The sequence below is a fragment of the Molossus molossus genome, unplaced genomic scaffold, assembly GCF_014108415.1.
Source record: "Molossus molossus isolate mMolMol1 unplaced genomic scaffold, mMolMol1.p scaffold_m16_p_5, whole genome shotgun sequence".
NCBI lineage: Eukaryota > Metazoa > Chordata > Mammalia > Chiroptera > Molossidae > Molossus > Molossus molossus.
The window spans coordinates 88,113,255-88,140,955 of NW_023425388.1; the positions used below are offsets into that span (position 1 = coordinate 88,113,255).

At 35.0% G+C, this 27,701-nt stretch overlaps 1 protein-coding gene across 1 annotated transcript in view; it reads right to left on the reverse strand.

Annotated features, from left to right (window-relative positions):
• EPHA6 (EPH receptor A6) overlaps positions 1-27,701 on the reverse strand; it is a 1,023,649-nt gene that overhangs the window by 810,600 nt on the left and 185,348 nt on the right. The window contains exon 3 of the mRNA XM_036242820.1: positions 10,896-11,559. Within this exon, the coding sequence (XP_036098713.1) occupies positions 10,896-11,559 (664 nt within the window). The remainder of the gene's footprint in view (positions 1-10,895; positions 11,560-27,701) is intronic.

Genomic DNA, 27,701 nt, shown 5'->3' on the forward strand with positions numbered 1-27,701 from the left:
AAAATAAAAATGAAACAGTTTTTTTCCCTAGTAAAATTTTTCAATTATATCTTTAATGTACTACTTCCTATATAAGTGGAAGATTTGTCTTAAAGTTTTCCTTTGCATCTGTAGATGCTACATGGAAATATTTATATCTCTTTAGAAATAGTTGATTTATATTTATTTCTACATAAAGAGAATAGGGTTTGCATTTATAGAAATAACTTTCCTTTCAATTTTTAAGTTAGCATTATTAGTTCAGTTTGTATTTGGTTTGATAGAATACTGATATTGCTTATCTATCCATAAAAATTCTGATTATTTATATTGGACATACCTTAATATTAAAGTTTACACTAAAAAAAATCTTTTCCTCTATGGATTAAATAATTTTTACAAGTGTGATGATTGCGAGTAAAACGTATATTTCATTTCTATTCCAAACTTTTAAGAAGAAGGTGTATACTCTACATGCTCTCCTTCTTCCATTCATTGGATACAGAAGACTACAAGACTATAGGTGATAGTGGAGCTAAGACAGAAAATGTATAATTAATTTTCTTAATTTCTGCATAAAGAAAAGTCCTCAACAATGAGGTATGCCTTTGACTATAATATAAACCAAAAATGAAATTTGATATGTTAAGACTCTAGAATTTAAAATTTTGTCTTCAGCTTTTAAATATTACCCTACCTGAAATATGTGTGTTTGTATATATGTAAATATATATATATATCAATTGGGATATACCCAAAACAAGAATCTAAAACATGTGGCATTAACTTAATCATGGGAAGGTGATGTATAAAACTGTAACAGGTATAGAGAACCCAGAAATGGACCCAAGACAATATGCTCAATTAATATTTGACAAAGTGGGCAAGAGTACACAGTGGAGTCAAGACAGCCTCTTTAATAAATGGTGCTGGGAAAATTGAACAGCTACATGAAAAAAAAAAAAAATGAAACTAGACCATCAACTTCCACCATACACAAGAATAAATTCAAAATGAATAAAAAACTTAAATGTGACTCATGAATCCATAAAAATACTAGAAGAAAATATAGGCAACAAAATTTCAGACCTCATACGCAGTAGAATTTTCACTGATACATCACCTAAGGCAACAGAAACAAAGGAGAAAATGAACACATGGGACTACATCAAACTAAAAGCTTCTGCACAGCAAAAAAAAAACGACAATCAAAATGGAAAGACAACCCACTCTATAGGAGAGCATAATTGCCAATGATACATCAGATAAGAGGTTAATTTCCAATATATATATAGAGTGCCCATACAGCTCAACAAAAGGAAGACAAAGAACCCAATTAAAAAATGGGCAGAGGAGCTGAATAGACACCTCTCCAAACAGGACATTCAAATGGCTAAGAGACATATGAAGAAATGCTCAACATCACTAATCATCAGGGAGATGCAAAGTAAAACAACAATGAGGTATCACCTCACACCTGTCAGAATGGCCGCCATCAACAAATCGTCAAACAGGTGTTGGTGAGGGTGTGGAGAAAAGGGGACTCTAGTACACTGCTGGTAGGAATGAAGATTGGTGCAGCCACTATGGAAAACACTAAGGTGTTACCTCAAAAAATTAAAAATTGAACTTCCATTTGACTCAGTGATCCCACTTCTAGAAATATACCCTAAGAAGCCTGAAACACCAATCAGAAAGAATATATGTACCCCCATGTTCATAGTAGCACTATTTACAATAGCTAAGATCTGGAAACAGCCCAAGTGTCCATCAGTAGACGAATGGATAAAAAAGCAGTGGTACATATACACAATGGAATACTATGCAGCTGTAAGAAAGAAAGATCTCTTATCCTTTGAGGTGACCTGGAGGGACCTGGAGAGTATTATCCTAAGCGAAACAAGCCAAGCAGAGAAAGACAAATATCACATAATCTCACTTATTTGTTGAATATAATGAACATAACAGTCTGAGGAACATGGAAGTGGGGTACAGACTGACGATCCCCAGAGAAGGGGGTTGTGGAAGGGAAGATAAACCACAGAATTTATATGCATGTATGCATGAACAATGGACATGGACAACAAAACTGGGGACAGGGCAGAGAGGGTGGGGGAGGGGGTTATCAGTGGGGGAAAAAGAAGAAACATCTGCAACAAAAATAAATTAATTAAAAAATAAAATCACATGGTTTTGAATAGGAAAAAAGCTTTGGAATTTTATTAGCAATTATGAATTATATTAAAAATACTAGTGATGTGTCATGTATGTTTATAGGCTACACTATAAGTATATTTTGGCATGATTTTTAAATGCTTTTGGTTTCAAATAAAAAACAATTGCTACCACTTATTTAAGAAACCTTCTTTTCTCCTTTGCATGTTCTTAGATCCCCTGTTGTAAATTGTTTATATATGTCTGGGCTTATATCTGGGATGTTGATTCTGTTTCATTGATCCATGTGTATTTTTTTGTTGTTGTTGACAATAAATACCATATTGTTTTGGTTACTAAAGCTTAGTAGTATATTTTTAAATCAGGGAGTGTGATACCTCTGGCTTTGTTCTTTTATCTCAGGATTGTTTTGGATATTTAAGGTCTTTATAACTTCACACAAATTTAGAAAATTTTTGTTACATAGCTATGAAAAATGACTTGGAATTTTGGTAAGGATTGAGCTGAATATGCAGAATACTCTGTGTAGTATGGACATTTTTACTTCGCCTGATAGTCTATTTTTGGCTGCTGGTGTTTTTATCTTTCAATATTTTGTACATATCATTCCACTCACTCCTTGACTATAAAGTTTCTGCTTAGAAATATGCTAGATGGTCTAACTGAGGTACTTGTGTAGGTTACTGTCTTTCTTTCTCTGCCTACCTTTAAAGTTATTTATTTATCATTGACTTTTGACAATTTTAATATAATATGTGTCTTGGAAGGTCTGTGTGTGTTGAGATAAACAAGTGTTTTGTTAGCTTTGTGGTTTTGTATACCCAGTTTTTCCCCCATATTTGGGAAGTTCTCAGCTCTTATTTAAGTAAGTTCTCTGTTCCTATCTCCATCTCTTCATCTTCTGCACTACCCATTACCCTTATGTGCATGTCCTAGAGTTAGATAATTCTTGTGGAGTTTCTTCATTTTTTTTTTTTTTATATCTTAGCTCTACCTTCACTTCCACTTGAATCATTTCTAGATTCCTATCTTCAAGCTAATGCATTCTCTCTTCCATGTGGTCTGCTATATTTCTAAAGCTTTCTCATGCATTCTTCATCTCATTCACTGAGTTCTTCAGCTCCAGAATTTCTGTGTGGTTCTTTTTTAGAGTTATACTTTCTTTGGTACAGTACTTCTTCTGTTCACTCATTTTCTGAGCTCACTAAATTATATTTATGAATTTTTTTGTAGCTGGTTGAGTTTCTTCAGGACAGCTATTTTGGATTCTCTATTAGTTAGATCACAACCTTCACTGCCTTTGCCAGTGGCATTGCCATTCCCTTGTCTCCATTTGTATCTCTGAGGTTGCTGGTACCTTGCTGCCATTGATGTCACTGGGTCATGGGCATCACCACAGTTTCTAGAGTTTCAAGTCACAGGCACAGCTGATGCTGCTAAGTCTCCAGTATTGCCTCTGTTCCTGAAGACCCTGCCCTCAGACACTGCTGCAGATCCTAAGGCCTTTGGCCCCTGTTGCCACTGCAATTCTTAGAGCCTCTGATCACGGGCTCCACTGCCACGGCTCTTCTGATTCCCTCACCTCTACAAGGTCCAATCCATGCACCTTCACATGTATAGATGCATGGACCTCTCAGGTGTCCTGATGTGTTGTGCAGATGATCCTATATTGACATGAAATGGATGTCACCAAGGAGATTAATTTAGACCCATTTTTTTCTAAATTAATTTGAATGTGACTTTAAGATCCACAAAGAATAAAATAACATCACTAAAAGAGAAAAATATAAAAATAAAATAGGCAGATAAAACACTGAGAAGTAAAAAGTGAAATAAAATTAATAACTAAAACTAAAGAAGATAAAACAACTGAGTAGATAGATAGACTGTTACCTAGGTATAGTTAAATTGAAAACTCACTACTGAGGTTGAAGTATTTAAAAAAATATAAGAAACAAAGATGGTAATATTGAAGTTCTCCAATATATATCTAATAGGTATTCTAAAAATAGAAACAGAAAAAAGTAACAACAGACACACACACACAACCACGCGCGCACACACACACTTTCTCACATTCAAAACAGAATGAAAGCTGAAAAAAACAAATCCATTCCAGTTACATCATAATGTAACTGAGTACCCAACATATAGAACCTATAGATAATTTACATTAAACTGTCAGGAGAATATTAACAATATATTCTTATAAACAGGAATATATTATTTTCAGAGTGTTTAGGAAAATAATAGTCACCTAGTGTTCTATTCCCAAATAAACAATCATTGAAGAAAATATAAAAATATTTTTAGATATGTACCAAATACAGAGCTTAAACTATTATAGAACCTGTCTAAAAATCTACCAAACTATATACCTCAGCAAATGAAATATTGAACACAGAAGAAATGAGATCACCATAAAAAACCACCAAATATAAAAACTGTTAATAACTTGGTGTATCTATGTGTTCACTTTATAATCCTATTAATTTGGTTCCTTTAAAAGGTAAAACTAAAATTCTAGACAATATTCACAAGAATGGTAGCAATTTCTTGTAGGTGGCATGGTATGTCATGTTTGAAAAGAGAATAGAAATATTGAATAATTTTATCCCCTCTTATATGTGTTAAGAATAGATTTTAAAAAATAGATATAGCCTGTATAGAAATGTGATTTATAAATTTCAAGTGAGCAGAGAGTAAAATAGGAACTTAAATAGAAGTTAAAATAATTTACCAAAAATAATCATTTCAAACCAGTTTATGTTGTAACCTATTTTTAAAATTATAACAAAAAATATTTAACTTAACTCTGTTTTGCCTAGAAATAATACCCTCCATTTTTAGACTACTCCTCCGAGCCTCTTGATTTCATATTCTTCTCAAGCTGAATGAAAGTCTAGAATTGCTTCATGAAAAAGTGGCTTTCTTTGGAATTGAAAGCTATATTGTATGAGTTCATATTTAGTTTGTGAAAACCTTCAGAATGTGAAAATACTATTTCATCCAGTAAGTCTGCCCTCTTTTTTCTGATGCCAATTTTACCTTTCAGGTTTTCATCATATCCTCAAACCCCCTTATTTAGTGCCAGCAAATTCTGGTGTCAAAATTTCTTAATGCTCTCTGCTTCCACAATCAACTCTGATAACATGATTAGACAGAAGATCATAAACACAAAGAATAAATGTTTCTGAACTGCAACAGAGGACAAAACTATGAAAGCTTAATGACAACACTCTTCAAGATATCAAATCAATAGCTATGTCACCAAAGGCCCTGAATATCCCATTCATTTCTGTGAACAATAATGCAATGGTCCACAAATTGCCACCACTCTTTCCTTCTGAATTTTAAAGCAGCACTAGAGGGGGAAAAATAAGTAAATAAAAACATGTCTAGAAGGGGAAATGTTTTTTTAAAATTCTCGATGTTTCAAAATTTTAATTTCCATAGCCCAATTAATATGATATTTAAAGGCTCAATGAATGTATCATATATATATATATATATATATATATATATATATATACACACACAAATGCTAGCAGGTCTAAAGTCCCAAATCCTCACTTGTATTTCTAAGTACAAATACCACTACCTTAATGAGATTTACTTCAAATTACTAGCCAAGAGGAGTTTATTAGGGATTCATATATCACTTCAATACTCACAAATGAACAAAAATTGCACTTAATATTGCATGTTAATTATTTCTAATTATCTCTCCCATACTGTAAAATATTCTTAGATGACGAAGTGAAAGACTATTTGATATAAATTAATGCTTGATGAATTAGTTATTTTTAAATTTAAACCTTTTGTGAAATAAAGACAATTAAAACTTAAGTCCATAACATCAATATGCCTAAGTATGATAGTTTTAATTATGAAATAAAATAAAAATACTTATAAAAATAAGTTGTGATTTGAGCCAAAAATAAAATACTGCTTATTATATATACTAGAATAATTTAAATTACTGTACTTGGTTTTAAATTTTAGCATATCTGCTTAATATAATGTTTATGTCTAATTAAACCTGCTTTATACCAAGAATAAGAGTGCCTCCCTCTTTTGTGCTTCTAAAATTTGCATCTAGATAAACCTTAACAGAGAAAAAAATCACATGTTCAAACACTGAGTAGTACAAAATGTAGGGTAAATATGGTAAATTATTTAAATAAAAATAAATATACATTGTTCATTTGATATTGATAATGTGAGTAAATATAAATTTATTCTATTTTAAACCAGCTTATTATGTTTTGTTATATGTCAGACCAAGATTATCAAATCTATTCAAATAAATTATGAAAAAATCCCTAGAACCTCATTATAATTTTTCCTGTTTTTCATCTTTAACAGCAAATTTACAAATAAATCTATAGATTTTTCCATCATTCTTAGTAACCTGAATTTCAGAGTGTATGTGTAGATACTATTCTACTAGTGCCCACATCAGATTCCAGAAAATGAATACAGGGCAAAGGGCCTAATTAATGATCAGTAATTTAGGGGCTCCACTGCACTGTTTGACAGGCAGGAAAGCATCAACATAAGGCTATGGATGCCTGAAACGAGAAAATTAAAAAGAAAGAGAAAGTAAGGAAGAAGTAAGGAAGGGGAGAAGGAAGGGAAGTATGGAAGGAAAATGCATAAAGACCAGGTTGAGAAAAATTTAGGCTTCAGTTCTCAATCTAGTATTAGTTACTATGTGGCTTCAGAAAATACGATTCTGTTCTTAGTAACTTAACATCCTGAGTCATAAAATGAGAGATAAAAATATTTTCTAAAACTTTCTAGATCTAAAACACTACAACCCTCCCTGAAGAAAACATTTTTATTTCAAGGAATAAGAAAAAAAAACAAGCACACCATAGGTATATCAACATTGTCTATTTTTACTCAGTAGAGCCTAGTTATCAGGGCCTTATGATCATTCACATCAATAAATTTCTTACCCTTCATTACACACATGATTTTTAAATACAACTCTTTGATCTGACAGCCATAGTAAAACAGACACATAAATAATTAGTACAAATTACAGTACAGAGGAGAGAGAGATTAACTTCGTGAAGACTGACATATATGACATTTGTGCTAGACTTTGAAGGATAAATATAATTCCATCACAGAAAAAGGAATATATATATATATATACACACACACACACACACACACACTAAGCAGCTAGAAAAAAAAAAAAGACATGAAACAAACATGGATTATTCCAAAGTAATAAAAACAGAACAGGAGATAGAATTTGCAAAAGTTAGAATAGAATAGGACAAGATCAAATTGTGAAGCACTTTGAATGTTATGGTGAATAACTACATTTAATGGTATCTGAGAAAGAAAAAAATTAGAATAATTTCCTAAAGTGAAACACATTAAAATTATGATCAGGATTTACACAGTAAGCAATATTAGGGCTTCAAATATCCCACATGAATGAAGCCATATTAGATGTCCAACTTTGTAAAATACTCAAAAAACTGCAGTTACATGAGAAACCCCAGATAAGACTAGCAGAAGAACCACCCAGCTGAGCCTAGTCTGTTTTTCCAGACTGTAAGTTAATAATTTGTATAAAACAAGGGGTGCTGCTATAGCAAAAAATCCTAAACATATGGCATTTGCTTTGGTACTGAACAGATTGTAAAGACTGGAAGGGTAGCAAGGAGTGGAGAAAAGGAGAGAAGTAAAGTTATTGACATTGGAGATATTAAAGGGTAATATTCTCTGTGATAACTTTGAAAAAGAAAAAAATAACTCGTAATGTTGTGGATCAAATTAATAACGTTTCTCAGCTATTGAAACTGGCAGGTGGCACATGGGTGATTCTTATACATGAGCAGGATGATGCAGAGGGCAGAGTGATGAAGCCGAGCCACAGAGAACAAACCATTCCTAGGGTGCACAACTGAGCTCTGATCAAAGCACACTCCCTGCCTCTATGGTAGTGGATCCTTACACAACATCTATTTGGATTTCAAAATCACAATGAACAAGTGACTGCTGTATACCAGCCTTTAGAAATTGAAGGCTCTTTTTACAATTATCCTGTTCCTGTCCCATGTGTGTTTTGTATGAAAGAAACAATGTTTCATTTTAGTCCTTAGTTCTCCAGGTCAAGAGAAGCTGTAGCTTCATACACATCTGGAATTGATTTCAATCATGATCTTCTGGACTTCAACACAATGCCATATGGGGTAAATCTTTGGAAGGTGTGAGTTTTTATGCATGAAAGAGAAACTTTAATCATGAGAAACTAGAGAGTAAACTGTGGTATACTATCATATTGGCGGCTCACTATAAACATACTTCCAGGCATTCAACCATGTGTAGTCCCATCATATACTCACTTTATACCTGGCCATGTGACAAACACTCTTTTAAGCCCACTACTGTACTGTAAAAAGGTGTAGACTAGATTTTTAAATGATGAGAGGTCATCTAGAAAAAGGCCTAGAAGATGCGAGGTTATCTTGGACACAGAAACTCCAGTCAAGCTCCCAGTTGGAAACAGCTGCGTGAGTGATTTCTGTTTACTCTACATTAAGTAGACTGCCCTGCTGAGGCCTGAGAAAACCATAAATCATTTTGATTTTATACTAATCAGTGTTGGGCTGTATTATCTCAATAGCAATAGATAACTGGAACATATACTTTATATTTATCTCCACCAACTACCAAAGTGATTAACAGATAGTAGGCATTCATAAATGTTAATAATTTAAATAAATTAATTGTTCTAACAGAGTAGACTAAAAGAAAAGAAAATCATATGTATGTGGTGTCATATTACTACTTGAGGTATGGTTTATTCATATAAATTTCAATTAATATGCCATTTAGGTTATATGTAATTCAGATTTTTGGTTGTAAGATAACTTGTTGATTAATGACAACAGAATCAATGATAAAAAATACTATACAATGATAAAAAAAATACCTGGCCAGTGTGGCTCTGTGAATTGAGCATCATACCATGGACTGAGAGGTCCTGGTTTGATTCCCAGTCAAGACACATGCGTGGACTGTGGACTCAAACCCCAGTAAGGGGTGTGCATGAGGCAACCAACTGATGTTTGTCTCTCACATTCGTGTTTCTATCTCTCTCTCCCTTCCATTCTAAAAAAAAAAAAAAAAAAAAAAATCAATAACAAATACTGTCAGAGGATGGATAGGGGCAATATAAAACAAAATATCAGGAACACACACTGTACTCACTCATATTTCTGCAATCAACAAATTATAATACAGGTAATAAGCCATAAAAACAGATGAGTCTAGTAGTAGCTCTAGATAAGCTGATAATGATTATCATCTGTTCAAAATCAACTTTGCTAAACAATGGATGGAATTTTAAGGCATAGATATATAAATCTAATTTCACAGAACAAATATACTAGGTAAAAAACTATTTAGCCACCAGTAATTGTCACTACCTGTAATTCTATGGTAAACACCATAAAAATATAATTATTTAATAATATCTAATCATATAAATCATTAGATTATAAAATTATTGTTTAAATATTTTTAGAACTTTATTTGTACTGATTAATGCCCAGCTTCTTCTATGTTAAAATATGGTAAAACTACATCAGTAGTCCAGCCCGTGTGGCTCAGTGGTTGAGCATCGACCCATGCATGCACCAAGAGGTCGCCAGTTTGATTCCCAGTCAGGACACATGCCCAGGTTGTGGGCCCAATGCCCAGTAAGGAGCATGCAGGAGGCAGCCAATTGATGTTGTCTCTCATTAATGTTTCTGTCTTTCTCTCCCTCTCACTTCCTTTCTAAAACCAATAAAGGAAAAAAAAAAAACACAAAACTGTATCAATAGTATATCTAATATGTTTATGCCAAGCTCTTATTGTCTTCTTAATCTCATTTAATACTTACTCATGTATATAAAATTTTCTTTAAAACATTTTGCAATGTAAAATATTTATAGAGTCCCCTCAAAGAATCATTTTGACTTATTTTCTTTCCATTCTAAATCTTTGTTATGAGTGAATGAAAAATTTGAATTCAATCTATATTGACATATTAATAAACTGTAATAAAAAATATATTTTAACTTTAAAAATAGTAGAGGAAACTGGCTCATGCTTTATAAAATACACTATAGACTTTTTATACAAATATTAATACTTTCAAATGAACAAAATAATAATTATTGGAGGCTCTATTGAACTTTTCAACATTCAAGAACCCAAGTGTTTTATAAATATACAAAATCTGTAAATATTCACACATATTACTCATGGCCCTTATGTACATAAAAATGGTTTTCTTATTTATTCTCATCATTTTTAATGAATACGAATACAGAATCAACAAAAAAGTCAATAAATTCAATATAGTTCTATAGAAAACAAACCTATAAATAATTTACTATTGAGAGGAAAGAATCTCTACTTTGTTACTATTTACCCAGCAATAACTGAATTTCTATATTTGTGTTTTGATTATGAGTCCTAAATCCAAATTCAATTCCTATAGATTATCAGGGATATGTAAAAATTTAAATATATATATTTATTAGATTAATAAATTCATAAAATAATTCACATAAAGAAAAAAATCATTTCATCTTAAAAACTATAGATATTATTATAACAATGTAAAAGCTATAGTTCTAAACTTTAAAAAATTGTCATTTAGATGTGTAATAATTGTCAAAATAATAATTTAAATGTATAATTATCATTTGAATGTTTCTTACCGTGGCAAGAACCCTCAATTTCTTCATATCCTGTACTGCAAATGCACCTTCCAAGAGGCACCAGCCAATCTCCATCAGCTCCACAATATAGTTTAGGAGTGTCACGCTCTTCTGCACTCTTCACACAAGCGCCCCTTACTTCAACCAAAGAGGAAGAGTCAACCCTTGGGATGGTGTCAGGAAACATGGCCAAGTTACGAACAGTGAAGGGGCACTTTTTGTAGAAAACACGGACTGAGACCAGGGCAATGCATGCCCCAATGTCTTGAAAAGCCAGATAAAATCCTTTCCTTTCTATAGGCCCCACCTCACGAATTTCAGTGTTGAGTTTGAGGATACGATCACCCAAATCCATTTGAGTAAAACTTTCATCAGCAGCAATTGTATCGATCTTTGTATACTGACTTGGCTTGAATTTAATTCCATGGGACTCATCTGACTCCACATAATACAGATTAAATGTTTCTTTGCAAGTCCCCAAGACCCATGGGATGCTGTTACAATCCCTCAGCGTGAACTTCATTTCCACATAAATTTTCTGAGCTGCATCTCGGGAGATCCAGTTTGTACGAAGCCAATTGTTTTGGTTTGGTTCCATTACATTGCATACCTGGTATGTGTGAATGGGCCTGTTATGTTCATCCATTTCAGTAATGGCATCCCACTGCAAAAAAAAAAAAAAATAATAATAATCATTTAATGTTTATGAAACTAAAGTGGTTAAAAAGAAATTACTGCTTCCCAAATTTTTTTATTTTTGCAAAAGAAAAATGAATAAAAAGGAAACAAATAAAGCTTGTCAAAGCAACTATGCAGCAAGATTTTACCCATGACTCTTTGGTTAGGAGTATGGGTTTTGGACATAACACCTGTCCTGGTGAATTTAAACTTCCTATATATTAGTTGTACAAACAAGGGCTACTAAATTTAAACTCTGGTTATTCTAAAATGTAAAATATATCTGGTTTCATAGGGTTGTAGTAAGGCATAAATCAGTTAACATATGTAAAGCACTTTAAATAGTTCCCGGTACACTATAAGAATGTAAAATGGCTTATCTGATCAAATAACTAGATGAATGGGATGACAAATGCACTATGGTTACCCATCTGTCCTCATGTCCAACTTGCCACAAATTGAGGTATCTTTACAATTATTCTATTAAATATTTACATGTTTATTTTGATAAAAAATAGACATAGATAAGCCTTAGATTTATTCAAGAATTATTTATCAGGCACTGTTCTAGACACTGGGAATATAGCAATGAACTAGCTAAACAAAAACTCCCTGCCTTTATGGATCTTACTTAGAGTGAAGAGAGATAATGAAAATAAAAATCGTAAGTGAACAATCTGCAAAATATAGTAGAAAGTACAATGGAAAAAAATTAAGGCAGGGAGGTGAAGAAGAGGCTTGCAATTTTAAATAAAAAACCTTGCTGAGGTAGTGACAGTTAGCCAATGTTTTAGACATGAGATAGTGAACCTTGAGAAGAGAAAATAGTACAAACACACCGAGTCAGGAATGTACAGGTATATTTTATGAACAGCATGAGTGGGCAATGGAAGCACATTCAGTAATAAGAACAGAGAAACAAAGAAAGAGCAATAAATAAAAAGGCTTTATAAGCTTTTAAAGTACTTTGGCTTTTATTCTGAACTGGCTCACTGGAATATCTTACATCTTGTGTTTACCTAAAAGCATTCTGCCACTTATTTAAATAGAAAAACTTTGTTTATCCTTTCTAAAAAATGTAATAAAGGTCTTTGAGTACCTTGGAATTATTATTGTCAGTATTTATATATAAACTATTGCATAATTCTATAATATAAATTGATATTATAATAGCCTTTTATTTGTATATAGTTATAAATTTCAATAAAAATTCATTCGGTTAACTTTATAGCCAGTTTGAGAAAACAGACTAATAGTCATAGTTCCTCATTTCTATGAAAGGTTAGTGGAAATGATAAACTATTTTATATAGTGAATGTTAAATTTCTTCATATTATACTTTAGTGATTTATAATAAAATTATTTAATGCATTTTGTTTGTAGTTTCTCACTTTAATTGACTGTACAGCATTAATCAAGGCTAGTTGAGTTTCAATTAGTATCACTCCTAATAGAATGCTTACTTTCTTTAGTCTATAAGACTTTTATGACACTAAGTAGTTTCAATTATCTACTATAAATTTCCACAAATAAAGGATTTCCATTATCCACCAAGCAGATAGATGTAAAAAAATCTTTATCTATAATTTTCATTTTTAAGTTGCTTGCTTGAAATTCAGAGAGTATTTTCCAGGAGTAACAGTGAGTTTCTGTGAAAAAAATTTTGAATGCACATCTATTGTTTTTCAGGGGGGATCCAATCATCTCATAGAGACTCATAAAAAAGTACCCATTTATATATTTTTCATTCTAGCGTATCATGGGCTTTAATAAGTGTTCAAAGGATAGAAATGCTCGTGAATTGTGGTGGCTTTGGAGATTTGGCCAAGAGGGAGAGACTTGAACGTTAAGGAGTTATAAGAGTCAATAAGGCAGAAGAGTAAATAGAAGAGTAAATAGAAATTAATGCATAACACTAACCTACATGCATACACTTTGGGCCATTTTAGCCCTGTACAACATACATATATTCAGTGGATTAAAGTTTTTGTCCCTATTTAAAACAAATAAACACAAAATTTATTCTCTGTTGTGAAATATTTATAAGTACATAAACCTGGTAATTGTAGAAATCACATGATGAAAATAAGTAACAAACCAGTCATTAAGTCTGCTATTAAGCTGGTCAATTTGGTCAGCTGCATGCTTTCACATAATAAGCACTAAACCCAAAATACTCTGACTCCTTAAGCTCCTATTTTTTTAAAAAACATATTTTATGTAGGTAGTAAAATGAAATACCAACATATTAAAAATTTACCAATATACCTAATGTATAAAAGAGCACAGTAAATAAAAAATGAATCATACGTGCTCTGCAGAGAATATCTTGCAAACTATATCTGTTCTTATGGCCTGGATGAGTAGAATGGAAAGCTTTTTCTATCTCATGATCATGTTATAAGCCCGTTTTTTAAATCAAGAAGTAGATAAATGAATTACAAACTGATGAATGGAGAAGTCTTCCTGCTTAATGAGAAGTTTCAATTAAGAAAAAAAAAAATCAGTTATACAACAAAGGGTTCTTTCTTTAAGAAACTTCAAGGGCACCTTAGATGTAATGATTCCTGAGGAAAACTATCTATATACTGAATTTTTACTTGTCAAAGCTTTTTCACAAATGTTAACTCCTTTGATCCTCATCAGCCCAATTAAAAGCAAGACAGATAATTTCTGTTTCACATTGCTAATAATAAAAAATCTAATGCCTGGTGAGGCATGGACCAGGCCTTCTAACTTTATTTTCTGTATTTTGTATGTGTTGCTGGCCAACTTGCTGGTCTGGAACAGACTGTACATTCCAGGACTAGCCAGTCCTTATAGACAGCAAAGGGTTCTGGGCCTGCAGAATATCTTTCATATGTAAATCAACCAATCCTGAGTCTATAGCCCCAACCACAATCTTTTCTAACTCTCACACCAATATTTCCCCTGCCCTAAATCATCCCAGGGCTGCGTCAGGCAACTAGACACCACCCCAAGAACCATATCCAACACTTACATTCTTAGAACAAATACCTATATAGGTCATGTGACATTATTTCTGGCAACCCTTTGGGAGTCAACAGATTCATGTTTAACCAAAAGCTTTTATTAAGCAACACACTCCAAATGACAAAGCTTTTCTACTCATCACATGTAATTCATATATGCATTCCTTGGATAGGACTCATAAAATGACTATAGGACAGAAGCAGCATTCTGTTCTACTCATTCAAGCCCTAAGAAGAGATACAGCCTGCAAGACATTCTACTTTGCAGAAACATTAAGCAAGGAGGCCATTCCACTGAGTTGGCTCTAACGCCTCAGAAGCCTATGTAAGCAAACTGAATCTTAAGCTATGGTAAATTCCTATACATTTACTATAGCTTAGGTTAAGGAATCAAAACCTAAGAACAATTGGTCAAAATAGCCAATTTGACTTTCCCAAATTAAGCAATTGCTTAAGCAATACCCAATGAAAAAATTTCTTTGCTTCATTTCCATGTCTTCTCTGTAAATCCCTTCCTTGCTCCTGTCCTGGGCAGAGTGACCCTAATAACTTTTGGTTTGATGCTGTCTGATTTGAATTGATGTTGGCTCAATGAACTCTTAACATTTTTAATATGCCTCAGTTTATATTTTAATACATGTATAATTTGAGTTTTGCTGTATTGAACTATTTTTTATATATCAGTGAATTATTTTATGTATTAGTATTTAAGTCATATTAAAATATAAAAAATTCAAATAAACCACATGAAGACACAAGGATTGGAATATTTCAGGTTCAGTTCCCATTATGTAAAAACAAGTAGCTGATAGAACTGACCAACTATTTTTTAAAATTAATTATTTTTGTTATAGATGTTTCTCTTTTTTTCCCCCACTGATACACCACACTGACCCGTCCCGCAGGTCGAGCAATGAGGACTCTAGAGGGGGAGTGAGGATGAGGAGGGACAAGAGACAGAGAAATGGAGACAAGACAGGGCTCTGATCAAGTCTCCTTTATTCTGGGGAGATCCACAGTATATATATGGCAAGAAGCAGAAAAACAAGAACATTTGTTGCCAAGCAATGTCTGTGGTGACCACCCCGAAGTAATTTCAAGTAAATATCATGTAAATATCACAGGTGGAACAAAAGACAAACAGAGCATAACTGGCTGAGTAAATGGTTACTTAAAGGAATGCAGAAACATTGTATGCAGAGATGCAGAGATATCCTGCCTTGGGGCAGGAGATGGCAGAGCAGATTTTTGCAAAATGGATGCCATGCAAACAGTCTCCCACACCACACTTCCCTCCCCGCCCTGTCCCCAGCTTTGTTGTCTATGTCCATTGTTCATGCGTACATGCATATAAGTTCTGTGGTTTTTCTCTCCCCCCACTCCCTCTTATGGAAATTGTCAGTCTGTGCCCCACTTCCACGTCTCTGGGACTACCTTGTTTTTCAGACTATTATGTTCATTATATTCCACATATAAGTGAGATCATGTGATATTTGTCTTTCTCTGCTTGGCTTGTTTTTCTTAGGATAATACTCTCCAGGTCCCTCCATGCCGTCTCAAAGGATAAGAGAGCTTTCTTTCTTACAGCTGCATAGTACTCCATTGTATATATGTACCACAGCTTTTTTGTCCATTTGTATACTGATGGACATTTGGGCTGTTTCTAGATTTTAGCTATTGTAATTAATGCTGCGATAAACATGGGGGTACATATAGTCTTTCTGATTGGTGTTTCAGGCTTCTTAGGGTATATTCCTAGAAGTGGGATCACTGGGTCAAATGGAAGTTCAATTTTTAATTTTTTGAGGTAACACCTTAGAGTTTTCCACACTGGCTGCACCAGTCTGCATTTTCCACCAGCAGTGTACTAGAGTCCCCTTTTCTCCACACCCTCACCAACACTTGTTTGATGATTTGTTGATGGCGGCCATTCTGACAGGTGTGAGGTGATACCTCATTGTTGTTTTAATTTGTAGTTCTCTGATGATTAGTAATGTTGAGCATTTCTTCATATGTCTCTTAGCCATGTATATGCCGTTTGGAGAGGTGTCTATTTAGTTCCTCTGCCCATTTTTTAATTGTGTTCTTTGTCTTCCTTATGTTGAGCTGTATGAGCACTCTATATATATTGGAAATTAACCCCTTATCTGATGAATCATTGGCAACTATACTCTCCCATAGAGTGGGTTGCCTTTCTATTTTGGTGGTTGTTTCTTTTGCTGTGCAAAAGCTTTTGAGTTTGATGTAGTCCCGTGTGTTCATTTTCTCTTTTGTTTCTGTTGCCTTAGGTGATGTATCTGTGAAAATTCTGCTGCGTTTAATGTCTGAAATTTTTTGCCTACAATTTCTTCCAGGATTTTGATGTATTCATGAGTCACATTTAAGTCTTTTATCCATTTTGAGTTTATTCTTGTGTAGGGTGTAAGTTGATGGTCTAGTTTCATTTTTTTGGAATGTAGCTGTCCAGTTTTCCTAAAGCCATTTATTAAAGAGGCTGTCTTTACGCCACTATATGCTATTGTCCCCTTTGTCAAATATTAATTGAGCATATTGTCTTGGGTGTATTTCTGGGTTCTTTATTCTGTTCCATTGATCTATCTGCCTGTAGTTGTGCCAGTACCAGGCTGTTTTGATTACAGTGGCTTTGTATTATAACCTGAAATCTGGTAATGTGATCCCTCCAACTTTGTTCTTCTTTTTCAAGATTGCTGCAGCTATTCGGAGTCTTTTTTGGTTCCATATGAACTTTTGAAGTATTTGTTCTAGTTCTGTGAAGTATGTTGTTGGTATTTTTATGGGGATTGCATTGAATCTATAGTTTGCTTTAGGTAGTATGGACATTTTAATGATGTTAATTCTTCCAATCCATGAACAAAGTATGTGCTTCCATTTTTTTATATCTTCTTCTATTTCTTTTTTCAATGATCTGTAGTTGTCTGCGAATAGGTCTTTTATTCCTTTGGTTAAGTTTATTCCTAGCTATCTTAATTTTATTGCTGCAATGGTAAATGGGATTGTTTTTTTAGTTTCTCTTTCTGTGAGTTCATCATTAACGTATAAGAATGCCATTGTTTTTTTTTGATATTAATTTCGTATCCTGCTTCTTTTCCAAATTCATTTATTAAGTTTAGTAGATTTTTGATGGTGTCTTTGGGGTTTGCTACATATAGTATCATATCATCTGCGAATAATGACAGTTTCACTTCCTCTTTTCCAATTTGGATCCCTTTTATTTTTTCTTCATGACTGATTGCTGTGGCTAAGACTTCCAGTACTATGTTAAATAAGAGTGGCAAAAGTGTGCATCCTTGTCTTGTTCCTGTTCTTAAGGGAAATGCTTTTAGTTTTTGCTCATTGAGTATGATGTTGGCTGTAGGTCTTTCATATATGGCCTTTATTATGTTGAGAAATGATCCCTCTTTTCCCAGATTGCTGAGCGTTTTTATCAGAAATGGGTGCTAGATTTTGTCAAATGCTTTTTCAGCATCTATTGATATGATAATATGATTTTTATCTTTCATTTTGTTTATTTGGTGTATCACATTTATTGATTTGCAAATACTGTACCAGCCTTGCTTCCCTGGGATGAATCCCACTTGATTATGGTGAAAAATATTTTTTATGTATTGCTGGATCCGATTTGCTAGTATTTTGTTCAGGAATTTGGCATCTATGTTCATCAAGGATATTGGCCTGTTGTTTTCTTTCTTTGTGGTGTCTTTTTCTGGTTTTGAAATTAGAATTATGCTGGCCTCATAAAACAAGTTTGGAAGTCTTCCTTCTTTTTGAATTTTTTGAAATAGTTTGAGGAGAATGGGTATTAGTTCTTCTTTGAATGTTCGGTAAAATTCCCCCTTGAAGCCATCCCGGCCTGGGCTTTTGTTCGCTGAGAGAGTCTTGATTACATCTTCAATTTCCTTGGTTGTTATTGGTCTGTTCAAGTTTTCTATCTCTTTCCAGTTTAGTTTTGTGAGACAATGTGTTTCTAGGAATTTGTCCATTTCGCTTAGATTGTCGAATTTGTTGCCATATAATTTTTCATAGTAGTTGTTAACAATCCTTTGTATTTCAGTGGTGTCAGTTATTATTTCTCCTCTTCCATTTCTCATTTTGTGTATTTGGGTTCTCTCTCTTTGCTTCTTGGTGATTCTAGCTAAGGGTCCATCAATCTTGTTTATCGTTTCAAAGAATCAGCTCTTTGTCTCATTGATTCTTTCAATTGTTTTTTTGGTCTCCATGTCATTTATTTCTGCTCTATCCTTACTATTTCCTTTGTTCTACTTGCTCTGGGGTTTTCTTTTTGTTTTCTTTCTAGTTCTTTAAGTTGTGAGGTTAGATAGTCTATTAGAAATTTTTCTTGTTTCTTGATGTAGGCTGTAGTCTATGAACTTGCCTCTCAAAACTGCTTTTGCTGCATCCCATAGATTTTGTATTGTTGTGTGTTCATTTTCATTGGTTTCCTGGAAGTTTTTAATTTCTTCCTTGATCTCCGTGGTAACCCATTCATTGTTCAATAATATGCTATTTAGCCTCTATGTTTCAAATGTCTTTGCATGTTCTTATTGTAATTGATTTCTAGTTTTATGCCATTGTAATCTGAGAAGATGCCTGATATAATTTTAATCTTCTTGACCTTGTAGAGACTAAGTTTGTTCCCTAACATGTGGTCTATCTTTGTGAATTTCCTATGTGCACTTGAGAAGAATGTGAATTCTGCTGTTTTGTGGTGTAATTCTCTGCAGACATCTATTAAATCCATTTGATCTAGCGCTTCATTTAGAGTCTGCGTTTCCTTTTGTCTAGATGATCTGTCCAGTGATGTCAGCGGGGTATTGAAGTCCCTGCTATAAATGTATTGCTGTTGATTTCTCCTTTGAAGTCCTCCAGAAGATTTTTAATATATCTTGGTGCTCCAATACTGGGTGCATATATGTTTACCAAGGTTATATCTTCCTGTTGGATAGATCCTTTCAATATTATGTAGTGGCCTTCCTTGTCTCTAGTTATGGTCTTCATTTTGAAACCTATTTTATCAGATATGAGTATTGCTACCTCACCTGTTTTTCCTTTCCGTTTGCTTGAAAGATTTTTTTCCATCCCTTCACTTTCAACCTATGTGAGTTTTTTGTAGTGAGGTAGGACTCTTGTAAACAGCATATATGTGAGCCATACTTTCTTATCCATTCAGCTACTCTGTGTCTTTTTATCAGAGCATTCAAACAATTCACATTTAAGGTGATCATTAATATGTACTTATTTATTGCCATTTTTGTTTAGTGTGGTTATGTTTTTCTTCCTAAATATTCTACTAATTACAGTCATCTTTTTAGTATATCTTGCAGTGCTGGTTTGGTGTTATATTCCCTTAGCCTTTATTTTTGTCTGGAAAGCTCTTTATTTGACCTTCTGTTTTGAATGATAGCCTTGCTGGATAGAGTAGTCTTGGATTCAGATCCTTGTTTTTCATGACCTTGATTACATCATGCCACTCCCTTCTGGCCTGTAGTGTTTCTGTTGAGAAGTCAGCTGAGAGCCTAATGGGCTTTCCTTTATAGGTACCCTGTTGCTCATCTCTTTGTGCCTTTAGGATTCTCTCTTTGTCTTTAATTTTTGGCATTTTAATTACTATGTGTCTTGGTGTGGGCCTGTTTGGGTTCTTCTTACTTGGGCCCCTCTATGCTTCTTGAACTTGAATGTCTTCTTCCTTCACCAAGTTAGTGAAGTTGTCTGTCGCTATTTCTTCAAGTATATTCTCTAACCCTTGCCTATTTCCTTCCTTTTTGGGGACTCCTATGATGCAAATGTTATTCATTTTCAGTTGTCCCACAGTTCTCTTCAGCTATCTTCCTGTTTTTTAATTTTTTTTTTTTCCTTTTGGTTTTCTGATTTGTTGATTTTTTTCTACCCTGTGTTCTAATTCACTGATCCGGTCTTCAACTACCTCTACTCTGCTGGTTTATCCTTCCAATGTGTTCTTTATTTCTGCTATGTCATTCTTCATTTCTACTTGGTTGGTTTTCAATGTTTGTATATCTTTACTCATGCTGTTGAACTCCTCAAAATTATGGTCTGAACTCTACCTCTGATAATGTGCTTAACTGCATTTCACTGATCTCATCTTCGATAGAGTTCTCTTGTTCTTTCATTTGGGATTTGTTTCTTTGTTTCACCTTTTGGCTATCTCAGTGGATTTTGGAGCCTGCCTTATTTTCCCTGTGGGTGTTGGTGTTCTGCTGTTTCCGGCTCCCTCTACTGAGTTTGGATGAGACTGTGGGGCCCATGTTAAACACCACTGTCAAGTCTTACTTACCTGGGTAGATTTTCAAGTCCTGGAAAGGTTCAGATATCCTCTAGCTTTTTTCTGGAGGCAGTAGTCTCAGTTACTCAGTGTCTTGCAATGTAGCCCTAGTGTTCTGCATAAGAGGATTTCCAGAGGGTGGGATAGATGCTGGTTGTTAATGAGCCTCAATTTGCATTTCTTTTCCTCACCTGTGAAAGGCTAAATCTCCTAGTGGGGGGCTGCTGCTTTTCCCCACATTTCTGGGAAGGAGCACACTGGCCACTGTTCTTTTTGGCTGCAACTCAGCAAAGACTCTGAGTGCCCTCTAAATCCTGGTTGTCCCCACAGAGTTCCAGTCCAGTCTGTCCTCCCTCTGCCGTAGCTGCCAGGTGAGTGGCTGTGGCTATTTTAGTGCTCTGTCCAAGCTCTCTGCACTGTGGAGCAGGCTTGGTCTTTATTCCCCAAGGGCGCTCTTCACAGCTAAGACTGCTGTTGTCAGTGGGCTACCAGCCTGCCACCCTCTCGCACCTCTGCAGATCCTACCAGTGTCCCTAGTTATATATTCCTGTCCTGCTGCTTTTCTGTTGCTTTTTTTCTGAGGGTTTGTCTTTATTTTAGTTTAATTCCCATTTGGTCCTGGGAGATCGTCTGTGCAGCTTCCATTCACTCTGCCTCGATTTTCACATCCTCTATGCCTATCTTATGCTCAGCTGGGTCACACAGGCCTTTCTGGTGCCCCTTCACCCTGCAGGTCCCACAGGTAACTGGATGGCACAGTCCCTATGGGGTCCGGGCTCTATGCCTATGTTATGGGCTGCTGGGTCACACAGGCCTCTATGGTGCTTCAGCACACTGCAGGTTGGGGATAACTGGATGGCACAATCCCTGCTCAGTCACACAGGCCTCTTTGGTGCTTCAGCACCCCACAGGTCCTGCGGGTAACTTAATCACACAGTCCCTGCTGGGTCGCACAGGCCTCTCTGGTGCCCCTTTACCCTGCAAGATCTGTGGGCAGGCAGCTGGATTGCACCAGTCCCTCTGGAGCTCTGGCTTCCCACTGCTCTTGTAGGCTACTGGGTCGCAGAGGCCTCTCTGGTGCACCTGCACCCTGCAGGTCCCATGGGCGGGCAGCTGGATAGCACCAGTCCCTCTGGGACTCAGCCTTCCCACTGCTCTTGTGAGGTGCTGAAACAACAGGCCTCTGTAGAGCCCCAGGTCCCCCCTCTGGTGTCTGGGGAGTGCTGTTGCTCCATGGGGCTCAACTTCTGCCCAGCTTTTGCTGTAGTTTTTGGGGATGGGTTTCAGCTGCTGGTCTGTGCTTCTGCTGCCTGGAGATGGATGTCTGCTTTCCAGCCTCTGTTGCTGAGGGTATATCTCAACTCTGATGGGGCTGCTACTGTAGGGGATGGTGCTGGGCTCCAAGTTGTCCGTGGCTTCTGCGACCAGCACTTTGGGAGCTCCACTACTGTGCACAAGTCTGTGTTGATACACTGTGTCCACTGGTCCAATGGTGCCAGGTGCACTGGTGGGCTCAGGTTGCTGGGCCCTAGGCGCTCCCACTGCCTCGTCCCAGGGAAGACCTGGGATTTTCCAAAATGATATGTGTTCTTGTCTTAATTACATATAGGGAGGTATTTTTGCCCCCTGGCAAACACTAGGCTCAGGACTGAAGCTGCCAAAGTGTGTGCATACAGCTACATGCTTTATAGCACCCAAGAGCACTTCCCCACTAATGGATCTCTTGGGCAGTTCCATTTAATGTGAATGTTTGCTAGAAGTGATAGAAAATGTAAGTAGCTCTGAACAGTACTTAATCCATTTATGCTTAAAGGTTCTCTAAAAACCCATCTCTATCCACACACAGTTTGTTTGTTTTTTGTTTGTTTGTTTGTTTTCCCTCCATAGCAAGTTAAATAAAGTAGCCCAAATAGCTGAATTTCTTTTGGGCATACAAAGTTACAACAAGGCTATTAATTCCTAAAGCAACTGGCAGTAATCATTGTGAAATCAGATGGTTTTCTTTTCTCAAAGAATGAAAAACGACAATCAAATGGTCTTTCTATTAAAAAATATTCATTTAATTTGCTGGTAAATGGACCCAAACACATAAGGTTCTAAAATATATTTCTCTAATTTATACCTTCTTCCCTTTGAAAATCTTTAGAATTCAATGTAAATATAAAGATTTATTTTAAAATAAACTTAGACATTTTAAAGTAAAAGCAGTCTGCTTCTTAACAAAGAAAGAGCCAATGGAAGGCTAATTATAATTTCAAATGGCAGTGATAAATCTTGATATCTTTACTCAGATTTGGGTCATAGCTTACGAAAATGTGGAACAAAAGAAAGGAGCGATTACCCTCATACCTACACACTCACCCCTGTATCTCCAGAGAGAAAAGGGAGAGGAAAAAATCACATCCTCCATACCTAGGACCTATGCAGCTCCAAAGCTAGTCTGATTTAGGGAAAAAAAATCATTAAAAATCAATGTTAAATATGCTGACATTAGGGACTAGGGAAGGAAGTAATCAAGTAACACTGAAGAATGAAACAGCTATAGAAAAAATTTTGGTTTCTACCTTTACCTGTGCTTCCTAAATGCATAAGTACTTATTTATATGTATGCAGAACTTTCCTCACTTCCCTTTTGTCTGTCTGTCTTTTTTAAAAATCACACAAAAGCCCTGGCCAGTTTGGCTCAGTGGTTAGAGTGTCAACCTGAGGTCCTGAGAGACCCGGGTTCAGTTTCCGCTAAGGGCATGTACCTCAGTTGCAGTTTGTCCCCGGCCCTGGCTGGGTTGTGCGGGTGGCAGCCACTCGATGTGTCCCTTTCACGTCGATGTTTCTCTCTCTCTCTCTCTTCCTCTCTCTCCCTCCCACTCTATCTGAACAAAAAATGGAAAAATGTCCTCAGGTGAGGATAAAAAAAAAAAAAATTACACATACTAGTACTCTGCACTATAATAGCAAAATTAGATAAAACTCAAATTTACTTCTGCCTCCATTTGTAACAGATGCCAGCTATAATCTAAAAGTGAGATAAATAGGACGTAAAAAATATGTTTCTTTCTTTATTTCTACAGAATGTGGTTACAATAAATTGATACAAGGAAATATGTAAAATAAAATAAAAAAATAGAATGTGTCTGGCTGGTGTGGCTCAGTTCTTGAGCATTGACCCATGCACTAAGAGGTCGCTGGTTCGATTCCCAGTCAGGACACTGGCCCAGGTTGTGGGCCCCATCCCCAGTGGGGGACATGCAGGAGGCAGTCAATCAATGTTCTCTCTTCATTAATGTTTCTATCTCCCTCTCCCTCTCACGTCCTCTTTCTCTAAAATCAATAAAGAAAAGAAAAAATTTTTAATAGACTATAACAAAAGATCATTCAAGAGAGAGAATCCAAAAGACCAAATGCCTTGTTAAATTACCTAGCATTACATTGGTAGGTGCTTAATTAATAAAGTGGCGAGAGTTCTGGCCAGTTTGGCTCAGTGGTTGGAGCGTTGGTCTGCAGACCAGAGTCCCGGGTTCGGATCCTGCTGGGGGCACATACTAAAAAAAATAAAATAAAGCAATGAGATAGCTTATTATTATTAATATTTTCTCCCAAAAGGAGAAAATAATATCAAGATAGATTAAAATAAAACAAACAAACAACAAAATCATGTAAACACGCAAGTAATAATTCCTGGCTAAGTTCTCTGTATAACTTGCTACCAAGTGTTTTGTATAATGTGGCAGTAACTAATATTCCTCAACATAAACTAAATTTAAATAAGAAAGGAAGGCAGACAAGGAGGAACACTTTTCAATTTCATTCTAAGAATGAATAAAATAGAATAGCTAAGAATAAAGAGAAGTCTTCATTTGGTAAAGTGGCACACATCTGATCTGTTCCAAACATGCTACCTCTTACCTTCTATAATCCAAATAAACTAAAGTTGTTGAATGTACATAGGTTTCTCATTATGTAACTCTGTAGGGGTTTAATTTTCAATTTATAAGCCTCTAGTATTCTCTACCAAACAAAAGCTTGTTGAAGGAGACTTCTTATTCTAATGGTATTTTCCTCTGAATCACTTAAATATTCACTTTGAGTCAATATACTGACATAAACCTAGAAAATTAGCACCCTCAATTCTGCTGCTAGGCATGTAGTTAATAACATAAATCTGTTTTTGCAGCAGAAAAGTGAAGGCTCTACATTTAAATGATAACTAGTTTCGAAGAATAAAACAAGAAGAAAATGCATCATGTGCAGATACATTTCTATTTCACTTTGGGCAAACATAAAACTTTTTTATTAGCACTGCAAAGATTTATTTAAAAAAGTATGAACTCAATGGCATGTCTGGAAGACAATTGCTAAGACTAAGTAAATTTTATAAATAAATTTATTACTTTAAGTGCATTTGTCCTTCTATAAAATTATTATAGAAGAATAATTTCCATTAAGAAGGAATGATTCTTCTGATTAAAAAATTGTCACAATATATTCATGAAGATTAAACATTCTTAAGTAGAGTCTATCTTTTAAATGTCTAAAATCATTAATTGGTATAAAAGGCGAAATTTTCATTTAATTGATAAGATGCTGTAAATACCTTTGAATATGATTTCTACAATACATTTATGGTAAATATTTATCTTCATTATTCTCTCTCATGTTCTATAGGAAAAAAATGAGATACAAGGATTGGAATAATTCAGGTTCAGTTCCCATTATGTAAAAGCAAGTAGCTGATAGAATGGACCAACTATTTTAATGGCAGAATTAATGACAGACTTGGGATGAACCACAGAACTTATATGCATGTATGCATGAACAATGGACATGGACAACAATGTGGGGAAGGGGCAGGGAGGGAAGGGGGAGGGGGGAATCAGTGGGGGGAAAAAGGAGAATCATCTGTAACAAAAATTAATCAATAAAAAAAAAATGGGAAAAAAAAAAAAGAATTAATGACAGACTTGACAATTAATGACATGAATACCATGCCAGGTGCCAGAGTACTTCACAAATATAGAAAGCACATAAAAATAATCTCACAAACCATATTTAATCTCATTCTTGTATGCTAGAGAAAATAAAGCATAATATCCTTGTTTTATGAATGAGGAAACTTACGTAAAGGAGGGAATTGACTTATTTGAGTTTAACAAAGAGCATGCAGGAGAATCAATATCACAATTGCATGGAAAGTCCTATTGGCTCATATGGAGGCTCTGAACTAAAATACATTTAAGAAGCTTGTATTCTACATGAGGTCAGTGGTTTGGTTTTATTCACGATTGTATCCTCAGTACCAGGGGGATACAATCCTAGGATCACAGTAAGTTCTTAATATTTGTTGAATATAAAAATGAACAATAGAAGGTTTGAATTCTAACTAAAACACTTCTGAGCACTTCTGCTAATGGGAGACTTAACTACTTCTTAAATCAGGATTCTAAACATCACACATTATTGCAAGAGATATAAACTTTGAACAATGTCCTAAACTAATCATCTTATTTTAGAGATTTCATAATAACTTAGCTGAACACAGAAATATCAGATGAGTCAGTCAGCATTATTCTAGTGCACATTTGAAGTTAGGATGAAGACTCAAGTTTAGCACTGAGAGGTTTCTCTCTCTCTCTCTCTCTCTCTCTCTCTCTCTCTCTCTCTCTCTCTCTTTCTCTGTGTGTGTGTGTGTGTGTTTTCAAGATGGAGAAAGAACAGGAGAAGAAAGTGGTATTGAGAAATGTGTTTGCACCAGGACAAAGAGTGAACTGGGCACTTGATATAATTCCCAGAAGGTGCAGAAGGTATCCTTTAATAGAGAACTTTAAAATAAAAACGACTACTTACTAGAGCATCTATCTTTGCTCTAATACTAATGAAGTCTACAGCCCTTTGTATTTTAACTAAATGGTGTGATATTTAAGCATATTAAATGATAAATTGTCTTACAAACATAAAGTATGAAATAAATGAAAATTTGAACTGCACATTGGGAGAAGAAACCTCTGAAGAGTGTGATGTTCTGTACACATTACAGAAGAAAGTGATTATTGAAGGAGAAAGTATTTAAGCATATCAAATACTGCTGAAAGATCCAGTAAAATAAAGACAGTCCACTACCCACTGGATTTGATAGCAGGAGATTTATGGCAGCTGTGACAAGAAAATATTTGGTGGAGTGACAATGTGAGGAGAAGCAGTCTTCATGCAGGCATCTGGAGAAGAGTGCTCCCTTGTTATAGACATGCAATGTTTAAAATGAATTTGTAGAGATTCGTTCAAGGTAAGAAGATGATCCTGTAAAAATCTTAGTTTATGTTCTGGCTCATTAGTGTTGTTCAGCACTTCACAAGGATATCTATTTTGACTTGGTTTTACAAAATACAATAGACCTCCACAATTCAATTAAAATTCTAACTTTATCCAGGACCACAGTTCCATGGAATGATTCCTGGTAGGTCAAAGCTTGCTTGGCATCAGAATCCTACATGTGAAACTATATCTAATAATCAACAGCAACTGCAATGGCTTCTACGATCTGCCTGCATCAATCAACTTAAAGGTATAAATTACATGTGATATGTGAATGTCTGACTTGAATAATATTACTGTAGGTTACAGTAATTAATTTTGTTTGGCATATTTGTATTTAATGATTATTTTTATTTTATTATTTTATTTTTTCCATCACCATTTCTCTCCTCTCTACCCTCTTCTACCTCCACTCATTCCTCTCCACCCTGCAATCACCACACTGGTGTCCATGTCCATGAGTTCTCTCTATTTTTTCTTTTTTGCTCAATTTCTCCACTCTCCTCAACACCACCCCCATCCTGCAACAGA